General features: G+C 38.8%; 1 protein-coding gene across 7 annotated transcripts in view; it reads right to left on the bottom strand.

The window, feature by feature from the left end:
- CPEB3 (cytoplasmic polyadenylation element binding protein 3) overlaps positions 1-18,689 on the bottom strand; it is a 218,268-nt gene that overhangs the window by 87,371 nt on the left and 112,208 nt on the right. For 4 of the 7 annotated variants that reach the window (XM_040970358.1, XM_040970353.1, XM_040970351.1 and 1 more), the window contains one exon: positions 1,364-1,387. The exons of the other annotated variants lie outside the window; for them this stretch is intronic. In XM_040970358.1, coding sequence (XP_040826292.1) covers positions 1,364-1,387 — 24 coding nt within the window. The remainder of the gene's footprint in view (positions 1-1,363; positions 1,388-18,689) is intronic. 7 annotated transcript variants of the gene reach the window in all.

The raw sequence follows: 18,689 nt of genomic DNA, 5'->3' as shown, positions 1-18,689 counted from the left end.
AAGTCCTGCCAATATTTACTGATTCAACAGATATTCACCCTTGAATAAATAACTCAATGTTGGGAACTCAATATCATTATCTTCTCTTTGTGACTCAATTACAAAGTCAGAGAAAGCCTGACAAATGGTAAGTGTCAGTAAATAAAGAGCCAAAAACAGATTCTAGCTTAAAAGATGAGGTTATACAAATAAATATTGCATCTGTTCAGCTTCTGTGAATAAACAGCGAAATAACTTAGATGTGAGGCATGCTTTTCATTTACATGTTGTTTCTTTTTATCAACTAGAACTTCAGTAACACTCTGAATATGGACAAGATTGAATTTAAGAAATAAGGCAGGACAGGCATTGTGGCCTTGCCAGATAAACGGCCACCAGTAGTGCCTGCAGCCCACCAGTTTCAGTCCTGGTTGCTCCACTTCCGATCCAGCTCCCTCGTCAGGCCACTGGGAAGGCAGCAGAGCAAGGCGCAAGTGCTCAGAGTTTCTGCACCCCTGTAGGAGACCCAGATGAAGCTCCTGGTTCGCAGCTTTAGACAGGCCCAGGCCCAGGCTCAGGCCCAGGAGTAGCCAAGGCAGTCACTAGGGTAGTAAACCAAGGATGAAAAATTTCTCCTCCCTCTTTGTAAGTGTCTCTCAAATGAAGTGAAATAAAATAAATTATAAAGAGAGAGAGAGAGAGCGCAATGATTATAGCCTAGGTGTTTGAATAAGTCCTATCCTCTTTCTAATCCATTAGATTTCACCAAGCCACTTCATAAAATGGCTTGAACTACACAGATGAAAGTTAGATTATTTTGTCTGCATTTTACCAGCGATAAGGTGAGGTTCATGAGAACTAAAAGCTAACCTGGGGTCTCTTTTTAAGAAAAAGCACACAAATTAGGTGAAGACATGGGAATGGGTCCCCAAAAGTTAGAGTTCCTGAAATTTAAGGTTCATTTAGCTTCTGGGCAAATCTGTTTCCAAATATAACAGAAAAAAAGAACCAGCCAACAGAGATCACAAACTGTCCTCTAACATCTAGTTTTTGCTTCCCAAATAGAAAGAAAAGAACACAGAGAATGTAGGCAGAAAAACATACACTGTGATTTTTATTTCCTTATACACACTCACAATAAACCATACAACAAGAACTGGATAGAAAATAGTCTTTATTAGGATCAAAAGAACAAATTATGAACTAACAATAAAAGTAATTATAAGAAAAGTGATGACTAATATTTTGCTACAACATTCATCAAGCTAGAACATCACACCATACAGAAACAACTGTTTTATACATACATGGGTACAAACACACACACACACACTCATTATTACTCACAATTTGGCAAGCAAAAGATCTCATTAAAAAAATTTACCTCGTCTCCGCCCATAGCTCCTGGCTGCATGTAAACACAGAAGAAAACCATGGGTATTTGTATCAAAATGGTGAATTTAGAAAAATTTTTAAATATTCACACAAATCTTTTCTAAGTAATGTTGAAACTACTAAATTAATCTGGAAATAGTTGACTGCTGATACATTAAGAAAACTTTATGAAAAACAAACTAAATCATAAAGAGAAACTGAGTTGGATGTGGCAGCCACTGGAACAGATACAATGAATAGATTCTTAAGTTCTGTATGAATTTAAATCGGGGCTTACTCTTAACAGATGCAGAATTCTTTCTATTAAAATGGGATTTATAAGTCTTCATTTTTACTTTTTATCACCACCAATTACTGCTCAAATTAAAAAACCATTCATGCTTTATAACTAAAATTATAGGTGTTCATTCTGCATTTCTTAACACACACACACACACACTTTATTGTTCCTCTGAAAAACATATAGAAATGTTACATACAATTTACTCTTGCTTTACATAATGTGTTTCTGTTACATTACTAATAACGTTTCTTTCATTGCTTCTCTTCAGCATCACAGGTGGGAGAACACAGTTATCGGTCAGGTACTGGACCTATGCCAGGCCATGCTTAATAATGAGTATTTCTGAAGGTCTTATTTCCTTTCAAAATTCAAGGATTATGTAATGTAGTCTTTGAACTGTCACAATGTTTAAGAGAGTTGGACTGTTATCTAAAGAAACTTGCAAAGTGGCAAGTCTCTTAAATTCAGCCATTTTTAAAGTATAAATGACATAAAATTAACTTGTACTGAAAAAGGAGGCTAACACGGGGTTCATTTTCAATAAAAGATAATAAGCATTAAAGTTAACTATTTCTCCCTTAAGAATCCAGAATTTTCAGCTAGGTAGTTGAAACACTACTTAGCCAGTCTCACCTTCTACTATTTTCGACTTTCCCTCAGACAACACACTCATTCTTGCTTTCAAATCTTTAATCTCTTTGCTTTCCCAATACTGAAATACAAAACAGGATTATCCAGTTCACAAGCACTATTCTCCTTCTTTCTGTTCAATACCCGCTGATGAAAAAAAAAATTTAAAAAAAGAAGATGACCTAGTCTAGATTTATATGGCTTTTACTGATTGCATTAAATGTTAAGAAGATGTATTCCAAAAAACGAATTTATCTCTTGCAGAAATTTTAATAATTTCCTGGCATGACTCCCCCTTCCGAAAGCCTGCTTAATTTATAATAATGAAAAGCTACACTCATAGCCAGTGCTAAAACATAGATGCAATACATTTTGACATAATATTTATTTCTGTCTCATCCATTCACCTCAATGACATCATCCTGTCTGATACTTCACTGAAAAAAATCTCTATACAGGGAGAAAAAAAAAACCCTCTGTATTTCAAAATTATTTATCTCTCCCCAAATAAAAATTCCCATTCCCTGCCCCGCCCCCCTTCATTATAACTGATTTTTGGTCAGATATTCATTGAAAAAGAACATGAGTGCAACACTAAGTCATAGATGACTCACTGGGCACCAACACACCTAAAGAATAAATTAGAATGCTATTCACTAGAGAAGGTTTAGAGAACAAAACCAGGCTGACTTTGGGATAGGGAGGAGCATCCTAAATCAAGGAAAGGCAAGGAGTTGCAAAAGGTCTACTTGGGGCTTCAATCATAGCTTCCTTAGGTAGGTCATGACTTTTATAGGTTATTATTTTTCCCCATTGCTGAATAAAGAATATAAATCAGGACTCTGAATCAAGCAAGGCAAGATGGCCCATGAAACAGATATTTCGAAGTAGTGATGTGAGCTGCTTAGATTTGTTTATCATTTACTGTGGAATTTAACTATGCACTACGTTGGTCTTAGTTTCAATAGTTCGTCCATGATCCCTATGACAATTTATAACCATAACAATTAGCACTCAATGAGGGTTTACTAGGTGCCAGAAACAGTTAAAATGCTTCACACGTATCAACAAAAAAGGTCTTCAAAATGCCACCAACCGCTGGAGCTGCAACAAGTGAAAGTCAACATCTGGGAACTCAACCAGGGCCTCTGATGTAGGTGGCATGGACTAAACCACTTGAGGCAACACCTGCTCATGTACATTAGCATGAAGCTGGGTTAGAAGAAAAGTAGCAAGGATTCAAAAATCTCCAGCAGCATACTGATAGCTGTGCCAAAACCATGTCACCTCTCAAATCATTAAATACACGATTTTATAACATAAAGGTTCTTTTTAGCTTTTTTCTTTAGATAAGAAAATTGACACACAGAAAAGTTAAGAATTTTGTCAGGGCTAACACTGTGTTGTAGAGGGTTAAGCTGCTGCCTACAACCCTGGCATCCGATATGAGCACTTCCAAACAAACTCCCTCCTAATATGCTTGGGGAAACACCTGAAGATAGCCCAAATCCTTGAAGCCCTGCCACCCAAACAGGAGATACAGAGGGATTTCCAGCCCCCCGGCTTTGATGTGGCCCAGATACAGGTTCTTAGGGCCACTTGGGATTTGACCATTGGATGAATCTCCCCTCTTCTTCCTTCTTTCCTTCTTCCCCACCCCCGTGTGTGTGTGTGTGTGTGTGTGTGTGTGTGTGTGTGTGTGTGTGTGTGTGTGTAGAGACCTTCCTCTTTGTAACTCTTTCAAATAACCAAATCTTTAAAAAAAAAAAGATAATTTTGTCCAAAATCACAGTTAGGCAATGAAGGATTTAGAATATAAGCATAATCAGTCTGCTCCAGAGTTCATAGGCTTAACCACTTCCCTACATCTCCCTATAGTGCTAAATCCCTGGGGCCAAGTGCATATCATATCTAATATTCCTTATTTTTTTTTTAAGATTTATTTAGTTGAAAGCCAGAGTTACAGAGAAAGAGATATTCTGCTGCTGGCTCACTCCCCAGATGGTCACAATGCTCAGAACTGGGCCAGTCCAAAGCTAGGAGCTTCCTGTTAGCAGGCGCCTAAACACCTAGGCCATCTTCTGCTATTTCCAGGCTATTAGCTGGGAGCTGGATCAGAAGTGGAATAACCAGCACATGAATCATTGAGAATATGGGATGCCTGCGATGCAGGAGGCAGCTGTGCCCTCTACATAACACCAGCCCCCTAAATTAAAAAAACATATGGGTCTGGTACATTAGCCTAGTCACTGAAGTTCTCAACTTACAAGCTTGGCATTCCATTTGGGCACCAATTCACATGCTGGCTGCTCCCTTTCCCTTCTTGTAGCTTGGGAAAGCAGCCAAGGGCAGCGCAAACGCTTGGTTCCCAAGACCCACGTGGGAGACCCAGGAGATCCTGATTTCTGGCTTCAGTTTGACTCAGCTCTGGCTGTTGCAGCTACTTGGAGAGTGAACCAGTAAATGGAAGATCTTTCTGTCTGTCTCTCCTTTACTCTGTAAACCTGACTTTCCAATAAAAATAATGTTTTTTTAAAAAAAGTTTGTACATTTTGTTTAAAATGCAGACAGACATACACACAGAGAGACAGAGAAAGGTCTTCCATATATTGGTTCACTCCCCATAATCATTCACAATAGTCAGGCTTGGGCCACTCCTCATATAGCCAGGAAGTCTAGAACTCCAAATGGATCCCCTATGTGGGTTGCAACGATCTAGGCACTTGAGTTACCACCTGCTGCCTCCCATGAAATCCATTAACAGGAACTTAGATCAGAAGCAGGGAAGCCAGGACTGAAAGCAGACATTACACTATGGGTTTCAGGCTTCCCGATAAATAAGTTCTGTGCCATATGGCTGCCCTCGTATTTTCACTATCCTCTAGTACACCTGAAGGACACACAATATCAAATTGGTACTCAACAAATATGGTTTGTTAGCAGAGTTCACAATCAAGAGAGGGAGTAACATATGCTTGATGGCTTTGGGAATATAGGCCAAGTCTGTCAGTGGTTTAAAATTTGATCAAGTTGTTCAGATGAATGCTATTTGCAAACAGTCTACAAACAGCCTTTCCTTTGAGGGAGGTAATGAACACCAAAAAGAGAAATTTGGGGTTATAAAAGTAGTGCCTTTTCCTGGAAAGAAATATGACTTTTAAATAAGAAAGAATATTGAATCCTAAACTTACATAAGCCAGCACAAATGATCCCACACTGGCAAAAAAAAAAAAAAAAGTAATATGACTAATTCTGTTTTCATAATATATTATCCATGACATTGTGGATTTATAAGATGCAATATTCTTGTGAAATTCTATCAACTTCTTTGAAGAACTTGAATTCCTGATTTCCAATTATCACTATCCTTACAGACAAAATTAATTTATTGTGTTTACCTTTGGCTAGGATAGCCATATGGGGAACTTAAAGGAAACTTTTGGGATACTGCTGCTGTTTCTTTATTTTATTTATTTTTGAGATGTATTTCCAAAGTCATGGATACAGAGACAGAGGGAGAAACATACAAAGAATTTATTCATTAACTGTTTCACTCCCTAGATGGCTGAAATGAATAGCTTTGGGCTAGGCCAAAGCTAGGAGCTAGGAGCTTCATTCTAAAACGTTAAGTTACATATTCATTAGACATATATTTGCGATTTATATGCTATTTGGTATGTATGTTATACCCAAATAAATGAATTTTAAAAAATATTCCAGAGGGAAGGCATTCAGGCTAGCGGTTAAGATTCTGGTCAAGCAGCATGATGGACTTAGGACTGTTGATGAAGGACCACCCCTAGAGTAATACTAGAGGGGAAATCAAGGGGGTGAGAGAGGGCACGCGGAAGGGGGACGAGAAATCCCAGAGCCTGTGAAACTGCAGCATAAAACCTTAATAAAAAACAAAACAAAACCAAAAAGACACGGGTTAAGACAGTCACATCATACACTGGAGTGACTGCTTGGAGTCCAGGATCTAGGCTTCTCATTTCAGATTCTTGATAATGCAGACCAAACAGGTAGCAGGTGAAGGCTCAATTAAACTGGGTTCCTGACACAGGGAAGAACTGGGAGAACCTGGCTCCTGGTTTTATTCCAACCCAGCTCAGTTCCAGGCACTGTGGCCAACTGAGAAGTGAACCAGTAGAAAGAGACAGAACCCCTTTACATCTCTACCAAATTTAAAATACAGACACAGACACACACACACTACAAATAGTGTGTATTGGTTCACTGGTTATAAAATTAGTACAGAAAACCTAAAGTTCTAACATTTTCAAGCTTTTAAATCAATCAATTGAACAATGCAAACTTCTTAAAAACTAAATTTTAAATCCATCAGAACAAATATAAAAAGGCACATTCATTTCACAGTGGGAAATACAATAGTTATTTCAAAAATAAGTTGGCATGGTCAGCAACAAGTACATTGTGAATGGCACAATTATGTATGGTGCTTTTCTGGGCTAATGATGCAAGTGGTAAAATGAAAATGGATCCTTTAAAAATTTTTTCCTTTTTTTTTTGAGAAAAGATTTATTTGATTTTTATTTGAAAGGCAGAATTATAGAGAGAAGGAAAGGCAGAGAAAGATCATCTATCCTATGGTTCAGTCCTCAAATGGCTGCAATGGGCAGAATTGAGCCAATTCAAAACCAGAAGCCCTGAGCCTCATCTGGGTCTCCCATGTGAGTGCAGGCTCCCAAGCACTTGGGCCATCCTCTCCTGCATTCTCAGGCCATAAGCAGGAAACTGGATCAGAAATGGACAGCTGGGACTTGAACTGGCACCCATATGGGATGCCAATGCCACAAATGGAAGCTTAGCCAACTCTGCCACGCTACAGCACTGGCCCCCTCAAATGGGTCCTTTTTAACTCCTTTTAACATGGCCTATACTAAATTGTAAATGACATATTTTTATAATTAGTACATATGACTTTCAAAAGCAGAGCATGTTATAATGTGTTGTTTCTATTTGTAATTTTATGAATCTTCTGATCCATAGTCAGACGCATTATCCATTGCACCACTGGCCTGCACCTTCTATTCGTAATTTTAAGAGAGCATTTTAAGATTCACAAAACTGATAGCCAAGTACAGAGATTCTCCATATAGTGTCCACTCTAATATATGTGTTCCTAAATGTCAGCATCCTCCATTAGAGTGGTATAATTGTTACAACTGATGAACCTACAGTGACATATCATTCATTCAAAGTTCATAATTTACATTAAGGTTCACATTCAGTGTTCAATGAATATGCAGCATACCAACATGCATTCACCATTATGTATAATATAGAGTAGTTTCACTGCTTAAAAATCCTTTGTGTGCCAATTATTCTTTCCTTCTCTAGCACTTACGAATAAGGCTGCTGTGAACATCTGTATGCAAGTTTATGTGTGGGCACATGACCATGTTTGGAACTCCTCAGGTCACATTTGTTGGATCATATGATTATGAGCATTCTAAATACTCAATTCTTCCAGCACTCCATGTCATGATTTATAGAATCTTATAGAAAGGAACCTATCTGCAGAACAAGAGGAATTGTTTCTGTATTACAAAAGTGTTCTGCTTGATTCTGTTGGAATACCTTAATAAAAAAAATCTCCCAATAAAAATTTTAAAAATAAGGCTCACTTAATCCTCTTCAAACTATTTTAGCACATTTCCCCCAACTATGCCCCAGGTAGCAGAGCTCTTCCTCCCAAACACACACAAGCTATTAAGGCAGAGCTGTTCAGATTGAACCAGATCAGGGACCTATGTTCCACCGGTCAGGTATCTTTACCCTGGAGCGGACTCTAAAGTACAACCTTGGCAAATTCAGGGTTCCATAGATCATAACTGAAAACTGCAGATCTACATTGCTCAGAAGGGCCATTCTTAATCGTTAGAAGTTGTTACATTTGCCTACAACCCCTGCCAACGGAATTCAGTCTAATCCTACCTTTGGGAGGCGGGGTGGTGGGGAGCTGTTACTTTATCATCTTTTGTTTTTCTTTCTTCAGTGAATTCAATTATTCTACATAAAAAATGGTTTTCTGGGATCCGGCGGCATGGCCTAGTGGCTAAAGTCCTTGCCTTGAGGGCGCCGGGATCCTATATGGGTGCCGGTTCTAATCCCGGCAGCTCCACTTCCCATCCAGCTCCCTGCTTGTGGCCTGGGAGAGCAGTCGAGGACAGCCCAAAGCTTTGGGACACTGCACCCGTGTGTGAGAGACCCGGAAGAGGTTCCTGGCTTCTGGCTTTGGATCGGCATAGCTCTGGCCTTTGCGGTTACTTGGGAGAAAATCATCGAATGGAGGATCTTCCTCTCTGTTTCTCCTCCTCTCTGTATATGACTTTCCAATAAACAAATAAATCTTTAAAACAAAACAAAACAAAAATAATAAAAAGAAATGGTTTTCCATTTCCCATATTAACTTAACCATACTCTTTTGGATGAATCTCACTTTCCACTAGGACAACACTGGTCTAATCTTCTCATGAACTACCTAAGATTCTTCACTATTCAGTCTCTAACCATTTTTCAGATCTTCATTCCCATGCTTCCACACATTGGGTAAAAACAGTTCAGGCACTCCAACTCAACTAACTCTTCCAAGGGTATCAAAATAATACAAACACCTTTTTATACAGTGCAAGAATGTTGGTAGCTGCATATCTTTTTTCTTTTTTAAAAAAGATTTATTTATTTTCATTACAAAGTCAGATATATATAGAGGAGGAGAGAGAGAGAGGAAGATCTTCTGTCCAACGATTCACTCCCCAAGTGACTAACGGCTGATGCTGTGCCAATCCCAAAGCACTGGGCCGTCCTCAACTGCTTTCCCAGGCCACAAGCAGGGAGCTGGATGGGAAGTGGAGCTGACGGGATTAGAACCGGCGCCCATATGGGATCCTGGCGCTTTCAAGGCAAGGACTTTAGCCACTAGGCCACACCGCTGGACCCGGTAGCTGTGTATCTTGAGATTGCATCTCTGTTCCCTAACAAATGACTAACTCCCATTACCCATTTCCATCTATTGTTATTCTTTTAATCTTGTCCAAGATATAAGTTCAGGGCCTGACATTATAACCTAGTGCCTAACGTCCTCACCTTGCATCCTCTGGGATCCCATTTGGGTACCAGGCCATATCCTGGCTGCTCCACTTCCCTTCCAGTTCCCTGCTTGTGGCCTGGGGAAACAGTAGAGGATGGCCCAAACCCTTGAGACACTGTACCCACATGAGACCAGGAGGAAGCTCCTGGCTTCAGACTGGCTGTGCTGGCCGTTGCAGCCACTTAGGGAGTGAACCAGCGAATGCAAGATCTTTCTGTGTTTCCTTCTCTCTGCGTATCTGTGTTTTCAATTTAAAAAAAAAAAAAAAGAAAATTAAATCTCTTTTTAAAAGACGTAAGTTCAAGGCTTTGCTGTACCAATTGGCAGCAAACACACGGCTAGCATTAAATAGCTTTCTAAACTACATAGATTACTAACGCAACCTCTTAGTTTTTAACACTTTTTCAGGGTTTCAGAATTTCTGCAATCATTTCCTACATTCCTCACCAAAGTAGAAAAGAAATCTGATGAGATTTCTCTGTAAACAAATCCAGGTCTCTATGTAATTTTTCTGCTATCATTCATTGGAGAGAATGGGTATCCAAAAGCCACCTGTATCAAATGGTGTCTAGGCATCCTCATTATTGGCTTAGCAGAAGTGACTCCAGCACCATGCTTAAAACAGTACAGAAGGTCAACACGGCAGGCCTGTATCCTTCCTAGTAGACGCTGGAACCACATACTCGGGACAAACCTCTTAGGTAAGGTAAGAGCATCCAACCCATTTGCCTCTCTATTCACCTCATCTCCAGCCCAATTTTGCTCCATTTCATCCTCCTCTTACAAAATCTCCCAGCATGCAAGATACATCTGCTGATCTATCTGCTACCACAGAGGCACCTCCTGAGGTGCCTCCTATCCAGCCCTAGTGGTCCTGTAACCCTGGTACCCACTCCCCTGCTATAAAGGCACGTTCTGTTGTTCTGTTTTGTTCCCCTGCTCTCTTCTCTTCTCCCCCTGCAGCCCTCTCTCTCCAGACAAATAAAGATCTACAGTGCGATTCGCTGCATTGGGCATGTGGTTTTGTGATGATAATTCCTAATGCTCACACTTATTAAAGTACTTAGCTACTGTTTTATTTTGACTTCAGCAGTACACAACAGCTAAATGATACAATAGCTAACTGATATTACAGCCAACAAGGAAAGGCAGGAGGGAGGAAAGAAGGAAATCCTAAGGAGTCTACTCACACATGACAGCATTTTGTATTTTTACTGATGGATCTGGCCAAACCAGGCACAAAGTTACCTTCTATAGAGACAGGAACTTCAGTATCTACCATCTACACTCAATAACAGATCTCTGTCAAAATCTCATGAGGTCTCTTTCAACTTCATGCAAACCTTCAATTTCTAAACTGCTAAGGACAGTAAATTCTTGCTAATTCTACGCTTCTGAACCCCTCAAAAATACAGGGGGATTATACTATGACACAGCTGTCAGAAGAGCAGCTAACCACAATGGACATTGGTGTGTTTAGGAGCCTAAGCATAACCGCAGCTTCAGCCCCTTGGTCAGAGGTCCTTGTCCCATCACTGTCTACAAGGCTGCACTCACGGGAAGCATGTTTCCTTCATGGAAGGCATTATGGAGAGGGACTGACTTGGACATTGGGAAGGAGCTCAGTAACATGAAGCAATTACTCAGTTGCAGCTTCCCTGCTCTGACCCTCTCAAAAACAGCTTTCTTTCCTGACCTGAATTTGGGAAAATGTCAGAGAATGCTAAAATCAGATCAAGTCTTGAGGGGAAAGAAATAATACAAGGGAATTCAGAGTATACTTCCTATACTACTTAATTCTTTTTGCTCAGATAAAGACAGATATTGACAGTTTAGTAGGGAGCAACTGGATTCCTGAAGAGCTAACTGATACTAATTTAAGTCCTTACCATGACCATTATCCCCTATCCCCAACCAGATTTCACCTCAAAGCAATTTAATCACAGCCTCTTTCCAGATATAATTATATGGTGATGAGAACATTACAGACAACCTTAGTACTAGTAAAGAGAGAATTCTTTAGACTAAGGGAATAAATGGCAGAATAATCTATGTGCTCAAGCCTTACATGGCTTTCTGCTGAGATCAGCATGCTCCTTTAACATCTAAGGAAATGAAAACACTACCATGTTTTAAACAGGACAGCAGTCCAGATGAATATCATCCTCCAAGTTACTATCACAGCATCACAGCGGCAGAGGAGAAATTATTAGCACTTGTAGACATCTAGAAAGCCTTGTGTTATCTCCAGTTTTATATTAAAAACTGCATTCCTTCTACAGAGGACATCAAGTACTACGGAGGGCAGAACAAACTGGACTACTGTCCTGTGGAGACTCTAGGGCAGACTATGTAAGCTAATGGACCTTGCAAAGATTTCTTTATCCTTGGAGCAATGTAATCAATAACATCTCTGAACTATCAAGACCACTTAGGCAACATCCTTGGAAAATTGTCCACATTAGGGACCCTGAGATGACAACGGTGGCTGTACCACTCCGCCTTGCCGATGTGGTTAGGCTGCTGAGAGTGGTCCTATTTTTTCCCCTCTCCTTTACCCCCACATACAGACAGATTTTTTTTAAAAAAAAAAAAAAAGAAGAAGCAATTGTCTCAACCACTTTCTGCCATGCCTCAACCCTCCCCACCATGGTCCACATCCTTCTCAGCCATGTAAACATCATTAAAAATGAAATACATGTATTACTTCAAAAAACTGCATTTCTGTTTTTACACACACCACATATAACATTTTTTTAGTAGAATAACAGAAATATCCTGGAGTAAAACTGGTACTCAAAAAAAAAAGTAGGTTATGCCATGCCCTGGTTAAGCATAGTAAATTTACAAAAGCACAAAGGTCTTTGAAAGCACTTTGTAATCTGCTAATTGAGAGAGCCATATTCATTATTACATTGTTCAAGAGGGCCTTGAAGAAGCTCCTGGCTCCTGGCTTCAGATCAGGTCAACTCTGGCCTTTACAGTCTTTTGAGGAGTAAACTAGTAGATAAAATATCGCTCTCTCTGCAAATCTGTCTTTCCAAAACATGAGTAAATCTTAAAAAAAAAAAAAGGTTAAGGGACACGTAGGTTCAATATTCTCTAAGCCTATTATTACTGTGCTTTTCAGTCCTTTTAAAATATATTCTTCCATTCTTATCTCCCATATTAAATGAACACTCATTAGTCTAGGTCTTCACTTGAACCCACCAGCTAGCTATGAATAAAAACTAGTGTGTCCTCTCAAAGTATACAAATTAAAGGGAAAAAAACCCACCAAAATAGTTAATTATACTATACACATGATAGTATTTGTGATATTTGTCTATGTCTTATTTCACTTAACAAAATGCTCCAAATGATAAAACATCATTTTTAAAGGCTGAATGGAATTCCAATGCATTTATATAACATGTTTGTTTTATCCATCCATTCATTCATTCTTTGATGGGCACTTATATTGAGCCCATTATCTGGGCTATCATAAGTAATGCAACAATCAACATGGAAATACAGATATATCTCTAAATACAGTGACTTCATCTCCTTTGGATATGTACCCAGTAGTGAGACCTCCAAGTCGTATTTCTCATTCTATTTTTAACTTTTTGAAGAAATTCAATACTGTTTTCCATAATGGCTATATGAATGTACGTATCTACCAATGGTGTGGGATAAGTCAATTTTTATTCAAATACATCCTCTCCAACACCTGTTATCTTCTGTCTTTCTGTTGATATCCATTTTATCTGGAGTGAGGTGCTGTCTCACTTTGGCTTAGATTTGCATTCCCTGATGATTACTAATGGTAAGTATTGTTCCATATAACTTATGCCTATTTCTATGTTCTTTTAAAAATCACCATTATTTTACTATTGAGTTACTTATATCATCTGAATAGAAATCCTGCCAGACATATAGTTTACAAATACTTTTCCGAATCCTATAGGCCTGTCTCTTCCTTCTGTTGTTGCTGTTCATGCTAAGTGCTCTATTACACAATAGAGCGACATTATCTAAACAGTTCCAGGTACTACAACAGAGGATTTCAAATGTTCCTGCCAAAAAGAAGGCCTACATGCTTGAGATGATGGGTCTGCTAAATATCTTGGTTTGATCAATGTACCGTGTACATACTGAAACATTACAATGTACAATGCAAACATGCACAATTATGTGTTGACTTTTTGAAAAGTTAAGCATTGTTTTCCCCATCATAGATCTTAGAGAAAAGGGCATGTTTGCCAAAGCATTTCTATGCTGATGTTCCCTGAATTTTAATTGGCATTATATGAGTTTTTTTATGTCCATCACGAACATTAAACTCATTTATTACAAATAAACGTAGTTATTAAAAACATGCTGAATGCAATAAACTGAAGTCCAGGTTCTACTGTTAAAACAAGTAGAGAAAACAAACAAGAAAGTCTACAAGCAAAAGTAAGTGACTTTTCAGTTCCCAGCATCTTTCTTATTGATTTGGAACCATTCAAGTCCAGTTGCTTTAGACATCCTCACACACACATGTTCTTCCAAAATCTAATTAAAATCATCAAGAATATTTAAGACTTCACTTATTTTTAATATTCAATAGTGAGTGACATAAGTTTATTATTTTATTTTTTTAGCCAAGGACTTACTAATCCATCATTCAGAGCATATATAGGTCTGATAAATGATAAAAAATTATTTTCCCAAAGATAATAAGTTTGTGTGTTTTGTTTCACATTTTTAAAAACTAGTGCTATAACTTAAAAATCATGTATTTAAAGCAAAAGGTGCCAGCCTTAGCCTGGAGGCAGGAGGTTTTGCTCAAGCTGCAAAGCATCACCCTGGGCCAGACACATGGTCTCCTAACACTCAGCTTCCCCATCTGCTCAGCAAGAAGGTCAAATCACACCCAGTTAACGATCTCTAAGGTCTCACACCATGTTCATGTAGAGAATCATCAAAGACAGCTTAAGACTAGGGTACTTTAAACTAAAAGGATAATTCCTATCCCTTTCATTACTGTGTTCATTTTTAAATGAGCCTTCATTTACAGTATATTTCTATCTTATTCGGTTACATATTGTGATGCTGTATGTGTTCAGAAACAACAGCACTGTATCTTGTCTCTAAAAATTCAATATTTTCCAAAAAAGTAAACCAAACGTCTTCAGTCTGAGTCTCCAAATAATTCCTTCACTATCGTATTACACTGCTAAGAAATTATTTACTTATATCCACTTGGCACTGCATTAACAACACGCTCTTCAAATTTTGGAAAATTCCATCTGCAATTCTAGCAGAGCTGGCTGTATTCCCATTCTGGCAACACGCAGGTCATGTGCTCAGCTCCCTTTCTGCCACTTCCTCTCAGCTGAGCCTCTCCCCATGGAGTTCGGACACAGCAGAGCATAAAGGAAGGGGAAGAGGAGGCTGCCACACAGAAATCCTTTCCCAGCACAAACTTTCACACCAATACCCTCTTTACATTCTTTCTCTTGGCTGAACAAGCTTACTAAAAGTTTTCAGTTTAAATACAAATATATGTACAAGTTTCCAAAAATATTTTTAAGACATTAGTAAAAAGAACAATGTGAAAGATGGCTTAATCTGAAATTCAAAATCTTGGTGCATCAGCCAAGTGTTCATAGCTTAACAATCAGTAGCCTCAAAGTTTTTTAATCAAGCTAAGGCTTTTTGAGGATCTTTAAATTATTAGAATTTAAATATTCAAAGTGTCTAGATTTTATGTAGGGCTCTGTAATTTGTCAACTTTCTAGATAACTTAAATAAGGAAGAATGAGGATAAATAACCATTTCCCCCTGATTGGGGCAAACTGGCTTCTCAAATTTTTAACTCACCTCCTAAAACTTGAAATAGACTCCAATTACCATCTAAAGATTACAGAAAATGAATGGCATGGAAGCTTTTAAGTCAGGGAAGAAGTTTAATCTCGTCAATAAATGCTGTTCAGACAATTGGACAGCAGCCTGCAGAAATAAGAAGCAAGACCTGCACCATTCACCTTACACAAAAAGCAGCTCTAAATAGATCATGGACCTAAATTTGCACCCAGAAACCATTAAGCTAATAGGGGAAAACATAGGAAGAACTCTATAAGATACAGGCATTGTCAAAGCTTCTTAGAAAAGCCACCCAAAGCACAGGCAGTCAAAGACAAAGTAAATAAATGGGACTACATCAAACTAAGAAGTTTCTGTACAGCAAATGAAACAATCAACAAAGTGAAGAGGCAACCAACAGAATGGGAGAAAATCTTTGCACACTACACAACCAATAGGGGACTAATATCCAGGATTTACAAAGAGCTTCAGAAACTCAAGGACTGCAAAACAACCTTGTGAAAAAAACAGATGAAGGAAATAAACAGACATTTTTGAAAAGAGCTAAATCAAATGACTAATCAACATATGAAGAAATGCTCAGGTTCTCTAGCTACTAAATACAAATAAAACCTTGTTGAAGCTACACCTAACTCTGGTGAGACTGGCCTATATTTGGACATTTAACAACACCTGCTGGTGTGGATATGGAAAGATACCCTATTTCACTGTTGGTGCAACAACCATGAAGGTCAGTATGGACAGTGCTCAGACAACTGAAAATTGATCTATCATGTGCTCCAGTTATTCCTCTCCTGGAAATATATCCAAATGAAGTAAAATCTGCATATTAGAAAGTAACCTGCAACCCTATATTTACAGCATTGCAATCCACAATACTGAAGATACGGAAACAACCCAATGCCTGTCAAAAGAGGAATGGATAAAGAAACTGTGGTATATCTACTCCACAGAGTACTACTTAGCCATTAAAAGAATGAAATTCTACCCTTTCCAACTGGAGACTATTATGCTCAGGGAAACAAGCCAATTGCAAAAGGACATCATATGTTTTCTCTGCTATAAGACAATAGTCATGCAAAATACAAAGCAAGCAGATACACAGGTGAATGAGTATATATATATGTATATACACACACACACACATACACACACATATCTATATATATTCTCACAGATGAATTGTATAATGGAGGCTAGCATACCTGGAAGATACCTTGCAATATTCATTTCTACTCCTGAATAAAAGGAAGGCTCTCAATGAAACAGTCTCACTGCCTTAAATAATATGATGTTAGAGTTTCTGCCTTTGTCAATGTCTACAATGCCATGGCGCACGTGGTTGACAGAATGTTGAGCTTGTAACTGTTGCTGGGAGACTATAATGCTGTAATAATACACAGGGAATAGTAGGAAGGGAGGTGGGAAAGCAAAAAAGAAACCCCTGAAACTACAAAACTATATCATGCAAAATAGTAGAAATAACTTTAAAAGTTTTCATTTAAATAACATTCGACCATCTGTCACAGTACAAAGCTACCATTTACTAAAAATATCACTCTTTAAAATTATCTTCTCTAACAATAATAATAAGTAGGGAACTTAATAATAATAAATTAAATAACTGTAATAATATTTTATATATACAACAAGAACAATGAGATATTGGTTAGAGTAAGTATCCTAAGTGTCTTTTGTAGGCTTTTAAACTGAAGCTTGAATACAGCCTTGTGACAAGGTGTACAAAGCAACTGTGCTGTTTGTATTCCATATGAACGCTCTTTTGAATCCCAGCTATTCCATCTCTGATCTGATTCCCCACTACTGGCCTGGGAAATGCAGAATATGGCTCACATGCCACATGGGAGAACCAGGAGAAGCTCCTTGCTTCCTACCTTCAGCCTGGCCCAGCCCCTGGCTGTTACAGCCATCTTGGGAGTGAGTCAGCCTCTTTCTCCCTCCTTTCCCTCTCTCTGTACTGTTCAAGTAAATAAATAAATAAATCTTAAATAAGCTGAAGCTTAAGGAGTTTCAGAGATTTGCTCAACTAGCTGTCATTCTTCATCATATGGAGAGTGAAAATGGCAAAATCTGGGTTCTTTGTTTTGCTCTCTGAACACAGATAATATTACTCTGAATTTCCTTCTTGGAACTGCTGAACTTCCTGCCACTAGAGATTAGTTTACATTTTCTAGAATTTTATATTAATGGTAAAATCAGTGAGGGTTTTTTATGTTTTGTTTTCAACTCTTTAAAATTTGAAAGGCAGACTTATTTTTCTTCTGGTGTGTCACTCTGAATGACCATCTGCCTACAGTGTTGGCATTACAATGGGCACTCCCAGTTAAGTCTTAGCTGCTCCATTTCCAGTTCAGCTCCCTATTAACATACTTGGGTAAAGCAGTAGAAGATGGCTCAGTCCTTAGGTCCCTGCACCCACAAGGAAGATGATGGAAGCCCCAGGAACCTGGTTTTGGAATAGCCCAGCTCTGGCAGCTGCAGCCAGTTGGGCAGTGAAGCAGTGGATAGAAGATCTGATAGTGGCTAAAGTCCTTGCCTTGCATGCCAGGATCCGATATGGAAGCTGGCTCATGTCCTGGTGGCCCCACTTCCCAACCAGCCTCCTTCCCCTTGGCCTGGGAAGGCATTCAGGGATGGCCCAAAGCCTGGGGACCCTGAACACGTATGGGAGACCTGGAATAATCTCCTGGCACCTAGCTGCGAATTGGCTCAGCTTTGGCCATTGTGGCCATTTCGAGATTGATTCAACGGACAGAAGATCTTTCCTCTCTGTCTCTCATCCTCCCTGTATATCTGACTTTCCAATAAAAATAATAAATAAATAAATAAATAAATAATAGCGGAAAAAAAAAGCCTGACCTCAGAAAATGCTTTTTATGGCTGTGCATCACTGCATCTCTAGGTTTCACATGCCTACTTGGATGACGTTGTGCTGGAACTGAAAAATATTATCTCTTAAGCCTCCTCCATTTCTAATTTTTGGCAAGGAACTTTATGATACTGTTTTGTCATGCCCATTTTCTACTTGGAAGAGAGGATCTGGCCAATCAAAAGGAGTAAAGTAACAGACCAGGCAGTGATCCTTTAGAGTAAACTGAAACAAGGCAGTCAGTTTAGTCATGAACACTAATTTGATTAGGATTTGGTTCACTTGAGTAATCAAAGAGGTACCAATATCCTTTCCCAAAGAATACCATGAGAGAGAAAAAAAAATCACCAACTCAAAAATCTATTGCACTGCTGAGCCAACTCCATACCTAGAACGTGAAAAACAAAAGAAAAAGGATGTTTCAAGTTAAGACAGTGGCTGCACTGCTTATATCCCATATGAAGGTACTGGTTTTAGTCCTAGCTTTTCCACTTGCAGTCCAGCTCCCTCTAATGCGTCTGGGAAAGTAGTGGACAACAGTCCAA

The sequence above is a fragment of the Ochotona curzoniae genome, unplaced genomic scaffold (assembly GCF_017591425.1).
Source record: "Ochotona curzoniae isolate NIBS_2020 unplaced genomic scaffold, NIBS_Ocur_1.0 scaffold_4763, whole genome shotgun sequence".
Lineage (NCBI taxonomy): Eukaryota > Metazoa > Chordata > Mammalia > Lagomorpha > Ochotonidae > Ochotona > Ochotona curzoniae.
Note: the sequence above shows the minus strand (reverse complement) of the source record. Positions and strands in the feature narration are given on the sequence as shown.